The sequence below is a fragment of the Dermochelys coriacea genome, chromosome 3 (assembly GCF_009764565.3).
Source record: "Dermochelys coriacea isolate rDerCor1 chromosome 3, rDerCor1.pri.v4, whole genome shotgun sequence".
In the NCBI taxonomy this organism is placed as follows: domain Eukaryota; kingdom Metazoa; phylum Chordata; order Testudines; family Dermochelyidae; genus Dermochelys; species Dermochelys coriacea.
Window position 1 is genome coordinate 63,054,351 of NC_050070.1, and position 19,662 is coordinate 63,074,012.

The 19,662-nt window shown below is 44.3% G+C and overlaps 1 protein-coding gene across 6 annotated transcripts in view; it reads left to right on the forward strand.

Moving 5' to 3' along the window:
- Positions 1-10,787: 10,787 nt before the first annotated feature.
- Positions 10,788-19,662, forward strand: part of BCKDHB (branched chain keto acid dehydrogenase E1 subunit beta) — a 321,362-nt gene continuing 312,487 nt past the window's right edge. For 3 of the 6 annotated variants that reach the window (XM_043510556.1, XM_038397169.2, XM_043510557.1), the window contains exon 1: positions 10,807-11,044. In XM_043510556.1, the coding sequence (XP_043366491.1) occupies positions 10,876-11,044 (169 nt within the window). In that variant the 5' untranslated portion in view covers positions 10,807-10,875. Of the gene's footprint in view, positions 11,045-19,662 lie in introns of all 6 variants that reach the window. The other 3 variants (XM_043510555.1, XM_043510554.1, XM_038397167.2) reach the window with 3 other exon arrangements.

Below are 19,662 nucleotides of genomic sequence, written 5' to 3' on the forward strand. Positions count from 1 at the left end.
CAGCTGCTCAGAGTGAAGCAGCAGTGTGCATTCCTAAAGGCAGACACAGAGGTGCCAAGGAAACTTTACCTGGGAAAAAGTTAGGTGGTGAGTTCAGGTGCCTACAGCATTCTGGTTGTGGATTTCAGTGGAACCAAAAGTGAGATTTAGGCACCAAGTACTTTTGTGAATCCCACCATAGAAGTTTAAAGTTGATGAACTAGTAGATGAGGAGCCCTGGTGGATTAGAAGAGGGGAGTGACATGATTAAATTGATGAGTTAAGAAAGTTACTTTTAGAGCTGCATCTTGTGTTAACAATTGAAGAAGGCAGTGTGTGTAGGAGGCCAGAGAGGAGGATGTTTCAGTAATTAAAACAAAGTATAATGGAGGCCTGAAGAAGATAAAAAGATCTTGGAGCAGCTGGTAAGGAAGAAGCATGTGGAGGGAGCTTGATACGTGGGTAAACCAGATGGGATGGAACTAGGCAGGTGAAGTAATATCTTTTATTGGAACAAACTTCTGTTGGTGAGAGACACAGAGCTCTTCTTCTGGTCTGGGATTGACAATGGGCCTGTCAGTGAGGCTAGAGGAAGAGAGGACTGTGCAGGAGGGAAGACAAGGCCTTTGTACCAGCCTTAGCATCACTGAGACAAAGCCAGGAGAGGGGGGAGGTAGCAATCATGAGTGAGCCTGATTCTGTTCCTCCCTGATATGCTGGGGTACATGTCTATGGAAAAGGGGTGGTGTTTTGGCCACGTTGTTTAAGATAGTTCCCAAATTTTTTGTATTGGCAATCCCTTTCATACAGCAAGCCTTGAAGTGCGACCCCCACCCCTCACTTATAAATTAAAAACACATTATTTATATTTAACACTATTTTAAATGCTAAATTTAAACCCTATTGTTTAAAATGAATTCCTCTTTTCTCGCTGCTTTTAAATTAAGACAAACACATGTTTATGGATTTATTGTTATAAGCAGAAAGTTATTTTTAAATAGTTACTGTTAAGTAGAATTTTATTTTAATACTTGATAGCAATTAATCACCATAAGCAGAAAAAAATCAGTGAGATGGATGATGCTGTTTATCTGGCACAAGAAGTTTTATTCTTGGCATTGTTTCAGAAAGGATGCATCTGATGTTGTCCTTCTCACAATAAAGAAAAAAATCCTAAAACTGGCTTGATGTGAAGGCTGGAGAATCCACTCTCACATTCATAGATAGTGGGAAAGAGCAGAAGAACTCTCAGGGCCATTTCAGACCCCAGTGGGTATTCACTTGCAACTGAACACCAGAATTGCCTTGGGGCCACATGTGTGAATTTTGCTTTCACTTCATCATCATTGATCATGTCAATATGTTGTTCCTGTGTGTGAATATCCTGAATAGGTAACTGTTCAGCTGTCACACTAAAAAGGTTCTTCCCCAGGCAATGAAGTGCCTCTGGTAGTGCTGTGAACTAGTGTGAGAACTCTTCATGAAGACAAGTATCAGAGGGGTAGCCGTATTAGTCTGGATCTGTAAAAGCGGCAGAGAGTCATAGATACTAAGGTCAGAAGGGACCATTCTGATCATCTAGTCCGACCTCCTGCACAGCGCAGGCCACAGAATCTCACCCACCCACTCATATGAAAAACCTCACCCATGTCTGAGCTATTGAAGTCCTTAAATCATGGTTCAAAGACTTCAAGGAGCAGAGAAGCCTCCCTCAAGTCAACCATGCCCCATGCTACAGAGGAAGGCGAAAAACCTCCAGGGCCTCTCCAATCTGCCCTGGAGGAAAATTCCTTCCTGACCCCAAATATGGCAATCAGCTAAACCCTGAGCATATGGGCAAGATTCACCAGCCAGATACCCAGGAAAGAATTTTCTATAGTAACTCAGATCCCATCCATCTAATATCCCATCTCAGGGGATTTGGCCTATTTACCCTGAATATTTAAAGATCAATTACTTACCAAAATCCCATTATCCCATCATACCATCTCCTCCATAAACTTATCGAGTAGAATCTTAAAACCAGATAGATCTTTTGCCCCCACTGCTTCCCTTGGAAGGCTATTCCAAAACTTCACTCCTCTGATGGTTAAAAACCTTCGTCTGATTTCAAGTCTAAACTTCCTGGTGGCCAGTTTATACCCATTTGTTCTTGTGTCCACATTGGTGCTGAGCTGAAATAATTCCTCTCCCTCTCCTGTATTTATCCCTCTGATATATTTATAGAGAGTCCTGGGGTACCTTATAGACTAACAGATGTATTGGAGCATAAGCTTTAGTGGGTGAATACCCACTTCATCAGATCCATGCCAATACGTCTGTTAGTCTATAAGGACTCTTTGTCGCTTCATGAAGAGTTCTCAGATGTTAACTAATCACTGACTTGAGAGCACTATCAATGTTGATTTCCTTCTTGTTGAATGAGGAAAGTGTCAGAAACATGCCATATCTATGTCCAGCTTATTTCACCACAGATCAAACTTCAGCTGGAAGGCTCTGATTTTATTAGTCTGGTCTATTAACTTTGAATGAGGTCATTAAGACTATCAAAGATATTGACTAGGTATGCCAAGCAGATAAGCCATTTCTTGTAACTGAATTTTTTGTTCAGGTCTTGTTTCTCTTTTTGCAGAAAAAAAAACCTCTGCCATCTCTTCACAAAGCATAAAAACATGCTTTAATGCATGTCCCCTAGAGAGCCATTAGACTTGAGTGTGGAAAAGCAGAACTTCATAAATATATAGAGAAGGGTAGCATAAAATCCCTCCTTGGCAGCTGTACTGTATTGCCTTACCTGTAAGAGGTTAAGTAGGTCAAATAACCTAGTTGGCACCTGACCAGAAGGACCAATGAGGAAAAAAGATACTTTTAAATCTGCGGGGAAGGAAAGTTTTGTTTGAGCTCTCTCTCTGTTGTTCCCTCTCCAGAGGAAGAGAAAAGCCAAGCAAGTACAACATTTCCTGAAAATAGGCCTGGAATATTTCATATAAAAATCACAGAAATTGTAAGTAAGGCAAGAAAATGAGTTGGGTTATCTTTACTTTTAGCTTGTGAATTCTCCTATGCTATAGAGGTAGTTTAATTCCCGTTTTTGTAACTGAGAAGCTGAGCCAGAGGGGAATCCTCTGTGTTTTAAATCTTTTTATTTACCCTGTAAAGTTACCTTCCATCCTGCTTTTGCAGGTGTGATTCTTTTACTTTTTCTTTATAAATAAAGTTTTTCTTTTAAGAACTTAATGATTTTCAGTTCCTGAAGACAAAAGGTCTGGTCTGTGCTCACATTGCTAACCAATTGGTTGGTATATTATTCTCAAGCCTCCCCAGGAAAGGGGGTGAAATTTTGTGTAAATCACTTGGTGGTGGCAGCAATACCGTCCAAGGACAAGGAAAGGAATTTGTGCCTTGGGGAAGTTTTTAACCTAAGCTGGTAGAATATAAACTTAGGGGGTCATTTATGTGGGTCCCCATACCTGTACCCCAGAGTTCAGAGTGGGTTGGTGGGGGATCCCTGACAGCACCCATCATGGCTGGAGCACTATTGGTACATATACCACAAAGATTTTTTGACGCAATGCCATTGCTTTTGAAAAAGGCATTAACCTTATAGAAAATGTCCTGTGCTATTGTGATTATTTCAAGTTGTTCACAGAATAATAACTCATCCTTAACATCCCCAATATTAACATACTATATGAACACTATAAATTGTGCACAGTTAAGCTTCAGGGGGTAGCCGTGTTAGTATGGATCTGTAAAAGCGGCAAAGAGTCCTGTGGCACCTTATAGATTAATAGATATATTGGAACATGAGCTTTCGTGGGTGAATACCCACTTCGTCGGATGCATGTAGTGGAAATTTCCAGAGACAGGTATAAATATGCAAGCAAGAATCAGGTTAGGGATAACGAGGTTAGTTCAGTCAGGGAGGGAGGATGAGGCCCTCTTCTAGCAGTTGAGGTGTGAACACCAAGGAAGGAGAAACTGCTTTTATAGTTGGCTAGCCATTCACAGTTGAAATCATGGTGGAATTCTTCCAGGGTTTACTTGCACAAGTACAGACAGATTATCATGTTCCTTTCCAAATGCAAACGGATGGACATCATACCAAATGGACTGAAGGTGAAAAATCCATTGCTATCTACATACTACACAGACCACAGGGAGAGATTATGCCATACAGCATCAAAAAAACTGAGCAACCGCTTGATCAGCATCCTATATGGCAAAACAGGAAAACATCAAAAAGGAGCTTTCCAACCTGGAGACTCGCATAAATAACAAACCTTCCATACAAATGGATTTTACTAAAATAAGAATGGAGATCTACATTACACACTTCACCTCTCTACAAAGGAAAAAGGACTGTAAGCTGTCTAAAATCCTACCTGCCACATGGGGCCAAACAGTGGTACCCCTAACTCACCCAGCAGTATTGTCAATCTTTCCAGCTACACACTCAACCCGGCAGAAGTGTCTGTCCTATCTCGGGAACTCTCTTTCTGTCCTGCCACTCCCCACAAACACGATACAGTTCTGCGGTGATCTGGAAGCCTACTTTCGCCGTCTCTGACTCAAAGAATACTTTCAAGATAACACTGAACAGCACACTGATACACAAATACCCTCCCACCAACAGCACAAGAAGAAGAACGACCACATGAGGGTCGAAATGACAGTCTGGACCTATCCATAGAATGCTTCTGCTGACGTGCACACGCAGAAATTGTGGAAAAACAACATTGCTTGCCTCAGAACCTAAGTCATGCAGAATGCAATGCCATCCACAGCCTCAGAAACAACCCTGACATTATAATCAAAGAGGCTGATAAAGGAGGTGCTGTTGTCATCATGAACAGGTCTGACTACCAAAAGGAGGCTGCCAGATAACTCTTCAATACCAAATTCTACAGGCCACTTTCCTCAGATCCCACTGAGGAATACACTAAGAAACTGCATCATCTACTCAGGACACTCCATACACTAACACCGGAACAAATCGACATACCCTTAGAGCCTCAACCGGGGTTATTCTATCTGCTACTCAAGATCCACAAACCCGGAAACCCTGGACGCCCCATCATCTCAGGCATTGGTTCTCTCACTGAAGGACTGTCTGGATATTTGGACTCTACTCAGACCCTACGCCACCAGCACTTCCAGCTATCTCCGTGACACCACTGATTTCCTTAGAAAACTACAATACAATGGTGATCTTCCAGAAAATACCATCCTAGCCACTATGGATGTAGAGGCTCTCTACACAAATATCCCAAAAACAGATGGAATACAAGCTGTCAGCAACAGTATCCCTGATGATGCCACAGCACAGCTTGTTGCTGAGCTCTGTAACTTTATCCTCATGCACAATTATTTCAAATTTGGTGACAATATATACCTCCAGACCAGTGGCACCGCTATGGGCAACCGCATGGCCCCACAATATGCCAACATTTTTATGGCTGACCTGGAACAACGCTTCCTCAGCTCTCGTCTACTCACGGCCTTTCTCTACCTACGTTACATGGATGACATCTTCATCATCTGGACCCATGTAAAGGAAACCCTGGAAGAATTCCACCATGATTTCAACAGCTTCCACCCCACTATCAACCTCAGCCTGGACCAATCTACCCAGGAGGTCCACTTCCTAGACACCATGGTGCAAATAAGTGACGGTCACGTTACCACCACCCTATACCGAAAACCCACCAACCGCTATGCCTACCTTCATGCCTCCAGGTTCCACCCCAGACACACCACACAATCCATTGTCTACAGCCAAGTGTTGAGGTACAACCGCATTTGCTTCAACCCCTCAGACAGAGGCCAACACCTACAAGATCTTCACCAAGCATTCTCAAGACTACGATACCCACATTAGGAAATAAGAAAATAGATCAACAGAGCCAGACATGTACCCAGAAGCCTCCTGCTGCAAGACAAGCCCAAGAAAGAAACCAACAGAACTCCACTGGCCATCACATACAGTCCTCGGCTAAAACCTCTCCAACGCATCATCACTGATCTACAACCCATCCTGGACAACAATCCCTCACTTTCACAGGTCTTGGGAGGCAGACCAGTCCTCACCCACAGACAACCTGAAGCATATTCTCACCAGCAACTATGCACCATAGTAACTCTAACTCAGGAACCAATCCATGTAACAAACCTTGATGCCAACTCTGCCCACATATCTATACCAGCGACACCATCACAGGACCTAACCAGATCAGCCACACCATCACCGGTTCATTCACCTGCACGTCCACCAATGTAATATACGCCATCATGTGACAGCAATGCCCCTCTGCTATGTACATTGGCCAAACGGGACAGTCCCTACGTAAAAGGATAAATGGACACAAATCAGATATTAGGAATGGCAATATACGAAAACCTGTAGGAGAACACTTCAACCTCCCTAGACACACACTAGCAGATTTAAACGTAGCCATCCTGCAGCAAAAAAACTTCAGGAACAAACTTCAGAGAAACTCCTGAGCTTCAGTTCATTTGCAAATTTGACACCATCAGCTCAGGATTAAACAAAGACTGTGAATGGCTAGCCAACTACAAAAGCAGTTTCTCCTTCCTTGGTGTTTCTCCTCCCTCCTTCCTACCTCAACTGCTAGAAGAGGGCCTCATCCTCCCTGATTGAACTAACTTCGTTATCCCTCACCTGATTCTTGCTTGCATATTTATACCTGCTTCTGGACATTTCCACTACATGCATCCGCGAAGTGGGTATTCACCCACGAAAGCTCATACTCCAATACGCCTGTTAGTCTATAAGGTGCCACAGGACTCTTTGCCGCTTGTCCACAGTTAGTAATATCAGTAGTTTCATCAAGCTGCAGGCTGAACATACTGAAAGCAAAATGTTTAATTTCATGCACAATTTGTTCTTTGATATCTTAAGACATCTCACATATCCTGCGTTTCACAGTGTCGTTTGCCATAGAAAGCATATTAAGGTTTCTAGCAGTATCATTGCCGAGCATAAGCGACACAATATCTTTGCACACTGTCAGAATAAGCTCCTCCCCTATTCATAGAATATCAGGGTTGGAAGGGACCTCAGGAGATCATCTAGTCGAACCCCCTGCTCAAAGCAGGACCAATTCCCAATTTTTTCCCCAGATCCCTAAATGGCCCCCTCAAGGATTGAACTCACAACCCTGGGTTTAGCAGGCTAATACTCAAACCACTGAGCTATCCCTCCCTCTTTTGTATGTAGCTTCTTGGTATGGGTGATTCGTAGCAACATAGCACAAGAAGCCTCCACAGCTGATGATATTTGCTACCAGAAACTTCCACCTGCATCAAGCCTGGCTTTCTTTGTTGCTTCTTCTCTGTGTTTTTATCTTTATGCTCAGAATGTTTAGTTTCAAAATATCTCCGCAATTTGCATGATTTCATCGATTCAGAGAACAAAACTTCACAGCAAACAACACATAGCGTGTTTTCAATACCAGAGGTAAGATGCCGGTAAAACCGTGTTTAATGTAATACTCAAGAGACTTTCACTTTTTAGCAGTTGAGAGAGCCATTATTTTCAGAAGAAAGTATGCGCCTGCATGTCTAACTGTTTTAAAAAAAAGTAATTTTTAATTTTTTCCTTCCAATCTCAGTGTTTTCATTGGTCTGTGGTTTAATACATCTCTTTAGCTGCTGAATAATCAAGCCCTCTAATATTGTCTCAGTCCCAGGGCTCGCCTTAGGGAAAATAGCACTCTGGGCCAACTTCTATTTTGGTACCCTTTCTTTGGAGGTGGAGAGGAGCTGAAGACAGAGCAGGGTTGGGAGTGGAGCTCGGTTGGAGGAACTCAAGGCTGAGAGTCCCACGCATGGCTGGGCCCAGGGCTTGTAACCTCCACATAATCACCTTGCGACTCCCCAGTTTGGAAACTGCTGTTCAAGATTGCAAGCAGGCTGCAAGAAGCTGTCAGCATAGGCACCAACTTCCTCTCTATCTCGAGGGTGCTCGACTCCCCCTGCAGGCCTATCCCCACTCTACCCTTCCTCCAAGCCCCCACCCCACTAATTAGCACCCGCTAATTTTTTTCCATGGGTGCTCCAGCCCTGGCCAAACTGAGGGGTGCACGGGAGAAGATAGGTTCTGGGATACAGTGATGGGCTCGGCCCAGGGGCACCATTTCAGATTTTGATATGGAGAGGAAACTTTAACCATGATTCCCAGAGCTACTTAGGCAGCTGAAAACTCTTTTTTGGGGGGGGGGGGGCAGAAAATAATTTAGAAATTAGTTGACAGGAGCACTGCATCTAATTCCTATATAAAGAAAGAAATTTAAATAAATATTAGACCCACTCAGCTCTAATACTAACATGCTCTGACAAGTCACTTAGGGACATTGCTTAGGTTTAAAATTGTAATGTATATTCTTACTTTGTTACTAAGTCTTCAATACAATAATTGAAACAATTATAGAAAAATCTATTACTTTCTATCATTTAGGCTAATTAATTTTTTGCAGTTTTCCAAGTTTGGAATAGATCATTTAATGTTTGGAAACATCATACTAGGTAAGAGCCCCGTGAGTTTATACTGCACCTGCCTGGAGTTTAGAGGTGTTACTATACTACAGATAATAGACTAGAAATGGACTTTAAAACAGGAGTGAAACTGACACTTTCAAATCACTTTATAGTATTGCCAGCCCCAAATGTTCAATAATCAAGAGTCAGGCTCACCAAAAATCACAAGATTATGTAAAATAGATTTGGTGTTCTTTTTATTTGCCTTCTGCTTTTTGAGCCTTTAGGGTGCACTGGGTCACATTTTGAAGCTTTCTTCACAACCCTGAGGGCTAGAAACGTACTTTTTCTTTAAGAATGAAGGCTGAAATAATCACATATCCATTTGACTGCAGAAGCTGTGGCTATAAGGAAAACAATAATCATCATGTTTCAGAGTAGCAGCCGTGTTAGTCTGTATTTGCAAAAAGAAAAGGAGTACTTGTGGCACCTTAGAGACTAACAAATTTATTTGAGCATAAGCTTTCGTGAGCTACAGCTCACTTCATCGGATGCATTTGGTGGAAAAAAAAAAACAGAGCCCCTCTGTTTTTTCCACCAAATGCATCCGATGAAGTGAGCTGTAGCTCACGAAAGCTTATGCTCTAATAAATTTGTTAGTCTCTAAGGTGCCACAAGTCCTCCTTTTCTTTTTGCGAATAATTATCATGAGACTCATGACAAAATCATGAGAGTTGGCAACACTGCTTTCATTCTGTTTAAAGGATAGTTACTTTCCAGAAGGCTCTTAAACACAACACTACAGTAATCAAGTTGCAGTTCTCACAGGAGAATATTTAAAACCAAACAGCAGGAAAATTCCATATTTTAGAGAGAAAAAAAATTGAGTCTTCTGAGCTATATCAAGGCCACTGCAGGGAGGAAAGGAAAATAAACAGGGACAGGAGTTATGGGCAGCTCTTCCTCTTGAAAGTTGGAGGGTCAAATCTTCTAGTCCTTAATAAGATAAAACATATTCCCATCAGTGCCTCCAGTCATAGATATTAACATGTGCTCAATAGCTATAGTTAAATATTAGAGCCCTTTTATCCAGGGCTGCACATTGGCTCAGGGATATTTTCTGCATATTCTGAACAGTGCTGAGTACACAGATGGTGCTTAGCGAATGATACAAATCTTGACAATAATCATTGACTTTATGGACTCTACGGATGCAATTTCTGTTCTTTTTCTGGAATTGGCTTGGATACAGTTGAAACCCTAAGAATTTGAGGGATAAACACATCTGATACTCAGACAACACTTTCTCATTTTTCCTTTGCTCATATGGAGAACAAAAAAATGACAAGAAAATTGTTTTCAGTTAAAAATGTAAAATTGCACAGCAGCCATTGCTCTAAAACCCAGCACAGGGCACTAACCCATTGGGGATTAAGTGAGCTCCTCTCATCTGACTCAGATTCTCTTTTCTCATCCCTCCTGACTGCCGTGTTGCTTTTCATGCAGTCAACCATGACATCCTTCCCAACAGCCTGGGACCATTTGCTGGAGTCTCAGAGAGCTGGCCTTCTTGGTTTTGCTCCCATCTGTCAGAATCCTCCTTCTCCACCCCCTCCCCCCCCCAGCATGCAGCAGAAAGAAAGGCTGGTCCAGCAGATAGGGCACAAAACTCAGGGGGAAGGAGCCTACCCCTGGCCCCGCAGCTGCCCTGCTTTGAAGGCTAACTGAAGCATCAGGGAGCAGCAACTTGGACTGGTTGCTTGCCTTGAGTACATCTGTGCAGCAACGTGCTGCCTTGGAAACAGGCCTTTCCCCCAGGAGAGCAGCACCACAAGCCCAGCAGGTCAATCCTAGGACTAGCACCAAGGAAGGCACAAGGATTGTGCTTTGACCTAGCTCCTGCCCACCTGGCGCAATACTACCTCTCCCTGTGATACGCAGCCTGCTGCCTCCACCACTTCCCTGGGTTCCCCAGGGGGCGAGCAGTCCGTGCAGCAAGCCGCTGCCTCGCGCCAGACCCTTCCCTGTGCCCCACGTGGCCGGCGCAAAGCCCCGCCCCGCGTCGCTCCTCCTCTTCCTTCACGTCGCCCCACCTCCGCGCATTTTCTATCAGCGCAGCCACGCCCCTAACAGCCTAGCTCCACCCATTCACAGCCCCTCCCCTCACGCTTTCCTCCTCCACCGCCGCGGCGGGCCGAGTCTCAACGACCTTGCTTATACGCGTGCGTAGTAGAGACTACTCTCCCTCCGGCCTCCCCCCCGCCACAGCACCGTGGGTTCTGATTGGTCCGTTGGACGTTGCCCTGCTAGCCAATAGGAAAGCCGCATGCCTACCCGGCCTCTTTACAACGTGCTGGGGCTGTCACACTTGCTTCCTGAGTCCTGACCCTAGGGGAGATGATGGCGGCGGCGGCGGGGCTCGGGCTGCGTCGGGGGGCGGTGCTCGCCTCTAGCCCGGGGCAGCTGCGGGCCGGCGTGTGGGGCCGGCTGCTCCCCTTGGCCGCCGGGCCGCGGCGACACGCGGCGCATTTCACGTTCCAGCCTGACGCGGAGCCCAGCGCGCACGGTGAGGGGGGGCCCGCGCCGGGCTCAGCCCCCTATGCCCCCTGCAGCCTGCCTGGCCCTGGAGAGGGGCCGCCCAGCCCCGGCGCGGGGCTGGCGGAGGGCGTCGGGCTCCCGGCGCAGCGCCTCCTGCTCTGGCTCCGCTTGTCCCGAGGGGTCCCAGGCGTTGAGGGGAGCCGCCCTTCCCCCGCCCGCCGCACTGTCAGCGCCCGCGGTGGTTGGGGCTGGGGGCAAGGGCGCTGGATTTCCCAGGCGTGCCCCTCCCCCAGTCAGACCCCCCGGGGCAGCCGTTAAACGTCCCCAGGCGGCGGCCCAGACAGGCAAGGCAGCGCGGAGCGGGCGTGTTGTTACCCTTGAATCACGAGCCCACCCCCGAGCAACGAGCGCGCTGACAATCAGGAGACTTTCCCGACCAACAGTAAACGGCAGTTCTTGGCCGCCGGCCTCCTGGGGTCGGAGCTCCTGGAGTGGGTGACGCCAGCTGGGCAGGCGCTCTCTGCGGTTAGCGTGAAAACGGCCTTTCTGTAAAGGGGGGACTGAGATCCCCCGCCCCATCCCTCCTTTCCAGCCGCTGGGCTCGTGCCGAGCCTTGCGACAAAATTACCCCAGTGGGGGACGCTGGAAGAGTAACTCACTCACCTGAAATGACCTAAAGTTGAAGACGGGTGGCATGATTGGATTTTTTGCTAAGGATCTGCAGCTGGGCACCAGGTGGAAAAGCAGGTTTCAGAGTAGCAGCTGTGTTAGTCTGTATTCACAAAAAGAAAAGGAGGACTTGTGGCACCTTAGAGACGAACAAATTTATCTGAGCATAAACTTTCGTGAGCTACAGCTCACTTCGTCGGATGCATTCAGTGGAAAATACAGTGGGGAGATTTATATATATATATACACACACAGAGAACATGAAACCATGGGTGTTACCATACACACTGTAAGGAGAGTTATCAGGTAAGTGAGCTATTAGCAGCGGGGGGGGGAGGGGGGAAGGAGGAAAGGAAGAAATCTTTTATAGTGATAATCAAGGTGGACCACTTCCAGCAGTTGACAAGAACGTCAGAGGAACAATGGGGGGGGGATGGGATGGGGGAAATAACATTGGGAATGGATGGGTCATTACACAGAGTAGAACTATTTCCCTGTCTCTATTCAAGCCTAAGTTAATTGTATCCAGTTTGCAAATTAATTCCAATTCAGCAGTCTCTTGTTGGAGTCTGTTTTTGAAGCTTTTTTGTTGAGGGATAGCCACTCTTAGGTCTGTAATCGAGTGACCAGAGAGATTGTAGTGTTCTCCGACTGGTTTTTGAACGTTATAATTCTTGACGTCTGATTTGTGTCCATTTATTCTTTTACATAGAGACTGTCCAGTTTGACCAATGTACATGGCAGAGGGACATTGCTGGCACATGATGGCATATATCATATTGGTAGATGCGCAGGTGAACGAGCCTCTGATAGTGTGGCTGATGTGATTAGGCCCTATGATGGTGTCCCGTGAATAGATATGTGGAGAGAGTTGGCAATAGGCTTTGTTGCAAGGATAGGTTCCTGGGTTAGTGGTTCTGTTGTGTGGTGTGGGGTTGCTGGTGAGTATTTGCTTCAGATTGGGGGGCTGTCTGTAAGCAAGGACTGGCCTGTCTCCCAAGATCTGTGAGAGTGATGGGTCGTCCTTCAGGATAGGTTGTAGATCCTTGATGATGCGTTGGAGAGGTTTTAGTTGTGGGCTGAAGGTGATGGCTAGTGGCGTTCTGATATTTTCTTTGTTGGGCCTGTCCTGTAGTAGGTGACTTCTGGGTACTCTTCTGGCTCTGTCAATCTGTTTCTTCACTTCAGCAGGTGTGTATTGTAGTTGTAGGAATGCATGATAGAGATCTTGTAGGTGTCTGTGTCTGAGAGGTTGGAGCAAATGCGGCTGTATTGTAGAGCTTGGCTGTAGACAATGGATTGTGTGGTGTGGTCTGGGTGAAAGCTGGAGGCATGTAGGTAGGAATAGCAGTCAGTAGGTTTCGGTATAGGGTGGTGTTTATGTGACCATCGCATATTAACACCGTAGTGTCCAGGAAGTGGATCTCTTGTGTGGACTGGTCCAGGCTGAGGTTGATGGTGGGATGGAAATAGTTGAAATCCTGGTGGAATTCCTCAAGGGTTTCTTTTCCATGGATCCAGATGATGAAGATGTCATCAATGTAGCACAAGTAGAGTAGGGGTATTAGGAGACGAGAGCTGAGGAAGCATTGTTCTAAGTCAGCCATAAAAATGTTGGCATACTGTGGGGCCATGTGGGTACCCATCGCAGTGCCGCTGATTTGAAGGTATACATTGTCCCCAAATGTGAAATAATTATGGGTGAGGACAAAGTCACAAAGTTCAGCTACTAGGTTTGCCGTGACATTATTGGGGATACTATTCCTGATGGCTTTAGCCCATCTTTGTGTGGAATGTTGGTGTAGAGGGCTTCATGTGATATATGCCATCATGTGCCAGCAATGCTCCTCTGCCATATACATTGGTCAGATTGGACAGTCTCTATGTAAAAGAATGAATGGACACAAATCAGACGTCAAGAATTATAACATTCAAAAACCAGTTGGAGAACACTTCAATCTCTCTGGTCACTCGATCACAGACCTAAGAGTGGCTATCCTTCAACAAAAAAGCTTCAAAAACAGACTCCAACGAGAGACTGCTGAATTGGAATTAATTTGCAAACTGGATACAATTAACTTAGGCTTGAATAGAGACTGGGAATGGATGGGTCATTACACAAAGTAGAACTCTTTCCCCATGTTATTCCCCCCCCCCCCCCCGCATTGTTCCTCAGATGTTCTTGTCAACTGCTGGAAATGGCCCACCTTGATTATCACTACAAAAGGTTTTCTTCCTTTCCTCCCCCCCGCTGCCAATAGCTCACTTACCTGATAACTCTCCTTACAGTGTGTATGGTAACACCCATTGTTTCATGTTCTGTGTGTGTGTGTGTATGTGTGTATATATATATATATATATATATCTCCCCACTGTATTTTCCACTGAATGCATCCGATGAAGTCATCTGTAGCTCACGAAAGCTTATGCTCAAATAAATTAGTTAGTCTCTAAGGTGCCACAAGTACTGCTTTTCTTTTTAGGTAGAAAAGCACTAACAGCTGTTCATTGCCATTTTGGGGTTAAAACTTGTTTTCACTCAGGGTCAGGAAATGTAGATGTGTGACATAATTGCATTTTAAGTTCAGAAGCCAATTTTGCTGTAAAGAAGGGGGGGAAATCACTTAAAAGGTGTAGAGAAGATATTTCTGTTTGTACAGAGTAATGAGAGACTCCAGTGGTGAGGAGCTCCATTATCTTTTGTTGGTTCTGCTGTAAATAGGCTTGGCTGAATTTGATTTTTTTTTTCAATTTTGATTAATTATGATTTTTTATTTTTGCCAATTTTCATTTTTACAGTTATGGGAAGTTAGAGGTTTGCGGTGGGGTTCCTGTTGGGGTAGTGCTGACAGTGGGAGTTGTAGGGGGCTTTCTGTGAGGCTGAAGGGCCCAAGACAGCTGGGGGAAAGGGGCGGGGGAGGCAGTGGAGCAGAGAGCCCCAGCTGGGGCTGCAAGGAGAAAGATGAGCCCCTGGCCCTGGGGGGTGTCTGCTGAACATCTCCTGACAACATCTCCACCCCGGCTGGTGAGTGAGCTGGGCTGCAAAAGGCTGTCTGTGCTACTGTAGGGCCAATGCCCTGCAGGCACAAGCTGTCGGAGGCTGCATTTAATGCTGACTGTTCTGATTTGGGTTTTTTTTGTTGTTGTTTATTTCAGTGTGTCAGCTGAAATTGATATTTATTGACATCTACTGATTTAAATTGGATCCAATCAAGCCTAGCTATAAAGTAGCCAAATTCCCATGCACTCTGTGGCAGGCTGGCCCTAAGTTTGGCAGCATGTTCTAGCAAGCTATAAATTCTGTGGCAGATTCAGTTTGCCATTTGCGTAGAATTAATGATGAGAATGCCAAATACAATTATTTTCATGTAATATTCAGTTAATCTTACATTGCCCTCAAATTTCTAATATGCCACAGAATTTTGACACATCACTGCAATTGTAGAAATTTTCAGTGTATGTTGGAGAAGCTGCAAATTCTGGTATTTGGGCAGGAGACACTTAGCACTTCAGTTCCATGTTGTGGAGTTGCTACCAACAGTGGGAAAAGTTTGCAGACAGCCTAACAGTCAGGGCTCTATTCAGAAGAGATTGACTGACTGACTGACTGACTGACTGACTGGTTCTCCCCAGGTTGCCACCTGGAATTGGGGTACCACTGAGCCCCCTGACCCACCAGCCTGGGCTCCCTTTTACACTGTACTGCTGTGACAAGCTGCAAAGCCCTTGGGAGTATAAACCCAAAATTATACTGTCTTGCGCTGAACAGGGAACCGTACAGCGTAAGATCATAAATTCACCCTCTCCCTCACTATGGAGAGGAATATGCAACAGCCTTTTGTCCTTGAGCTATGATTCCCACACACTGGTTTAGATAAAGCAAAAACAAGTTTATTAACTTCAGAAGACAAATTTTAAGTGACTATAAGTGACAGCAAACAGGTCAAAGCAGATTACCTAGCAAATGAACAAAAACTCAAACTAAACATAATATACTAAATAGATAGGGTAAGAAGCTGATGCTCATATCCAAAGAGGTGATACAAGCAGTCTGCAGATTCTTAAGGGACAAGCTGCACTTGCTTACAGCTTGGAATCCTCAGGTGTTCCATTCACAGGCTAAAAATCCCTTTATCCTGGGTCCAGCACTTGCCCCAGTTCAGTCTTTGTTCCTCAAGTATTTCTCGTGTGGGGACCGAAGAACACCAGATGCATATGGCGGGAATGCTTTGTTTCCAAGCTTGGTTCTCTGGATTGGTCTTGGAAAAACACCTGACATCCCAAGATGGATTCTAGAGACGTGATCTCATTACATGTCTTTGTAGAGTCATAACAGCCATTACTCAGAGGCTGTCTGATGTGTTCTCAGGAAGGCTCCCCAGGTAGGAGATGAGCTTCTCTTAAGGCCATAAGAACATAAGAGCAGTCATACTTGGTCAGACCAAAGGTCCATCTAGCCCACTATCCGGTCTTCTGATAGTGGCCAATGCCAGGTGCCCCGGAGGGAATGGACAGAACAGATAATCAAATGATCCATCCCCTGTCGCACATTCCCAGCTTCTGGCAAACAAAGGCTACGGGCACCATGCCTGCCCATCCTGGCTAATAGCCATTGATGAGTCTATCCTCCATGAATTTATCTAGTTCTTTTTTTTGGAACTGTGTTCTAGTCTTGGCCTTCACAACATCCTCTGGCAAAGAGTACCACAGACTCACTGTGCCTTGTGTAAAGAAATACTTCCTTTTGTTTGTTTGAAACCTGCTGCCTATTAATTTCATTTGGTGACCCCTAGTTCTCGTGTTATGAGAAGGAGTAAATAATGCTTCCTTATTTACTTTCTCCACACAGTCATGATTTTATAGACCTCTATCATATTCCCCCCCTTAGTCGCCTCTTTTTCCAAGCTGTAAAGTCCCAGTCTTTTATTAATCTCTCCTCATATGGAAGCCATTTGATACCCCTAATAATTTTTGTTGCTCTTTTCTGAACCTTTTCCAATTCCAATATCTCTCTTTTTTTGAGATGCATCCACATGGTAGTATTCCAGATGTGGGCGTACCATGGTTTTATATAGGGACAATATATTTTCTGTCTTATTATCTATCCCTATCTTAAAAATTCCCAGCATTTTGTTAGCTTTTTTGACTGCTGCTGCACATTGAGTGGATGTTTTTCAGAGAACCATCCACAGTGACTCCAAGATCTTTCTTGACTATTAACAGCTAATTTAGACCCCATCATTTTATATGTATAGTTGGGATTATGTTTTCCAATGTGCATTACTTTTCATTTATGAACATTGAATTTCGTCTGCCATTTTGTTGCCCATGCACCCAGTTTTGAGAGGTCCCTTTGTAACTCTTTGCAGTCTGCATGGGACTTACAAAACTTAAGATAGTTATCATCTGCAAATTTTGCCACCTCACTGTTTACCCCTTTTTCCAGATCTTTATTAATGTGTTGAATAGCACTCCATACAGACCCCTTCGGGACACCATTATTTACCTCTCTGCAATCTTAAAACTGACCATTTGTTACTACCCTTTTTTCCCCATCTTTAGGAAGTCCTATTGTTTTTTCCTAATGGCTCATTGCCCTGAATAGGCCCTTCCCAACCCAGCTATCTAGCATGAAAGCATCTTGTCTACTGGGTGTTTTTCAGGTGTAACTATGTTTTGAAATACAGATTAGTAAGTATTCACAACTTCAAGTATAAAAATGATGCATGCATACAAATAAGATAATTATATTCAGCAAATCATAACCTTTTCAATGACTTCTTACATGACCAGTCTTGCATAAAATATATTCTAATAATGTCATAATCATATAATATGAGTTTAAAGAATATAGGATACAGTGTCACAGAGATAATAGGTTTTTCCATAATCACTTCAGAATTTTGTTTTTTGTTAGGTGGTGTAGCAGACATGCATCTTCCTAATTTCTTCTAGCCTCCTCATGGCTTTTGAGACAGTCTCCACAAAGAATAGTTCTTGGCTCTGATTTTCCTCATATCTTTTCCAGGAAGATGCAGAATGAAAATTGACATGACTCTTGTCAGCTCTACTACTGCCCATAATGTTCTTCAGTGGCTATGAAACTGACTAGTGTTGTCAGATTCATTCTGACCCCTCCACCCCCGCTTGTACAGTAGAACCTGAGTTACAAACACCTCGGGAATGGAGGTTGTTTTATAACGCTGAAATGTTCTTAAGTCTGAACAAAACGTTATGGTTCTTTCTAAAGTTTACAACTGACTATTGACTTTATACAGCTTTGAAACTTTTACTGTGTGGAAGAAAAATGCTGCTTTCCCTTTATTTTTTTAGTAGTTCATGTTTATCCCAGTACTGTACTGTAATTTTTTTGGGGGGGGTGGGTCTCTGCTGCTGCCTGATTGTGTACTTCCAGTTCCAAATAAGGTGTGTGGTTGACTGGTCAGTTTGTAACTTCGGTTTTCATAACTCTGAAATTCTAATGGGTGTGTGTGTGTATGTGTATGTGTATGTATACACGAGACCCCTTCCCTTCCTACTAACCTTCCTGAGAGGGCCCACAATAGTGAACCTCTGTAAGCTCCTAAATGATTAGTGTTGGTCTCAGCAACAGATTGCATTTATCTCGTTCTTTCATCCACTGGGCACATATCACGCTGCTGGCGATAAGTTTTTGCCTCAGTGGAGACTTCTGTCCAGTAAAAATTTACAAGTTACCTCTGTATAGTTTTCAGTACCTGCAAGTATCCTGAAAATGAATACCATGGATGCAATTAGATGAATAGAAAACTTTTGGTTCCTTGATTTAAATCATAGTAAACATGCAGTATGACTTTGCATTCATATAGAAGGTGGTAAAAGTGAACTGTGTGATGCTGATGTTGAATATGCCATCATACAGTAGATTTTAAAAAGTCTCTACTACATTCCCTTCACTTAGTTCTAGATCTCAGATACGAAGGGTACAATTGGTTCCCCTCTTCTTGAAGTGAGTTAGTAGGGAGCCTTTCAGATAGGTCAAAACAGTCACTATTAAACTACTAACAGATGAGAATAATTCAGAAGCTCGATAAACAAATCTCAGCTGCTCATCACCAGTTCTGGAAAGACTGGGTTGTCATACTGTGAATAACTTAGTATGGGGAGGGGCAAGAGATTGGTATAGTTGTAATTTATAAAAAATTGACATTCCATCTATGCCTGCTGGTTTGAGCTTCCATGGCATTTTCCCCAACCTCCGATCACAAAGTGTATTATGAATGACAACTAACGAATACTGTGGATATATAGGGATCAGAGCCGCCAGCTCTGGGCTGGAATGCTACAGGTCTTTAGCCATGTACAGCAACCTATACAGCAATCTGAGAGGAAGTGAAAAGCTCTCTTTACTAAATTTAAGTGATGGGTTGTTCAGAGAGTTAAAATTAACTCAATTAGTTAGAATTTTTAAAGATATTAAGGTTCCAACTACTACCATGAATGGCCTGGAACTCCATTTTACTGTCATTCAGAAGACAGGCCCATCTACAGCTGGGCAAAGATTCAGTAATAACTCTGAGGGGGAAGTTTCAGCAGCTAAAGAATTGTTATCATCAGTTCCTTGTAGGTCTCACTCCTGAAGGAATTTTTTGCTCAAAACTTAAAAATTATGCACACAATATTTTAAAATTCTGCAAATTTTATTTGTAAATAAATTAAATAAATGTGGCTCAAGCATGGCAGTGGGGAGCATAGGCCACTGGCTGCGTCGAGGTGGGAGATCACCCTGAAGCTCTCTCCTCCCCTAGTACAGGGACTCAGCAATGAGGCTACACCTGACCCTGACATAGTGCAAGGGCTGGGCCTGCCCCAGAAGCACCCTGGGGTCCTGCCTCTCTGTGCCAGGTGAGGCTGGACAGGCTCAGCCTAGCAGGATCCTAGTGTTGGGGGATCCAAGTGTGGGATGAGAGATTTCTGTGTGGGGCATCTGGATGCAGG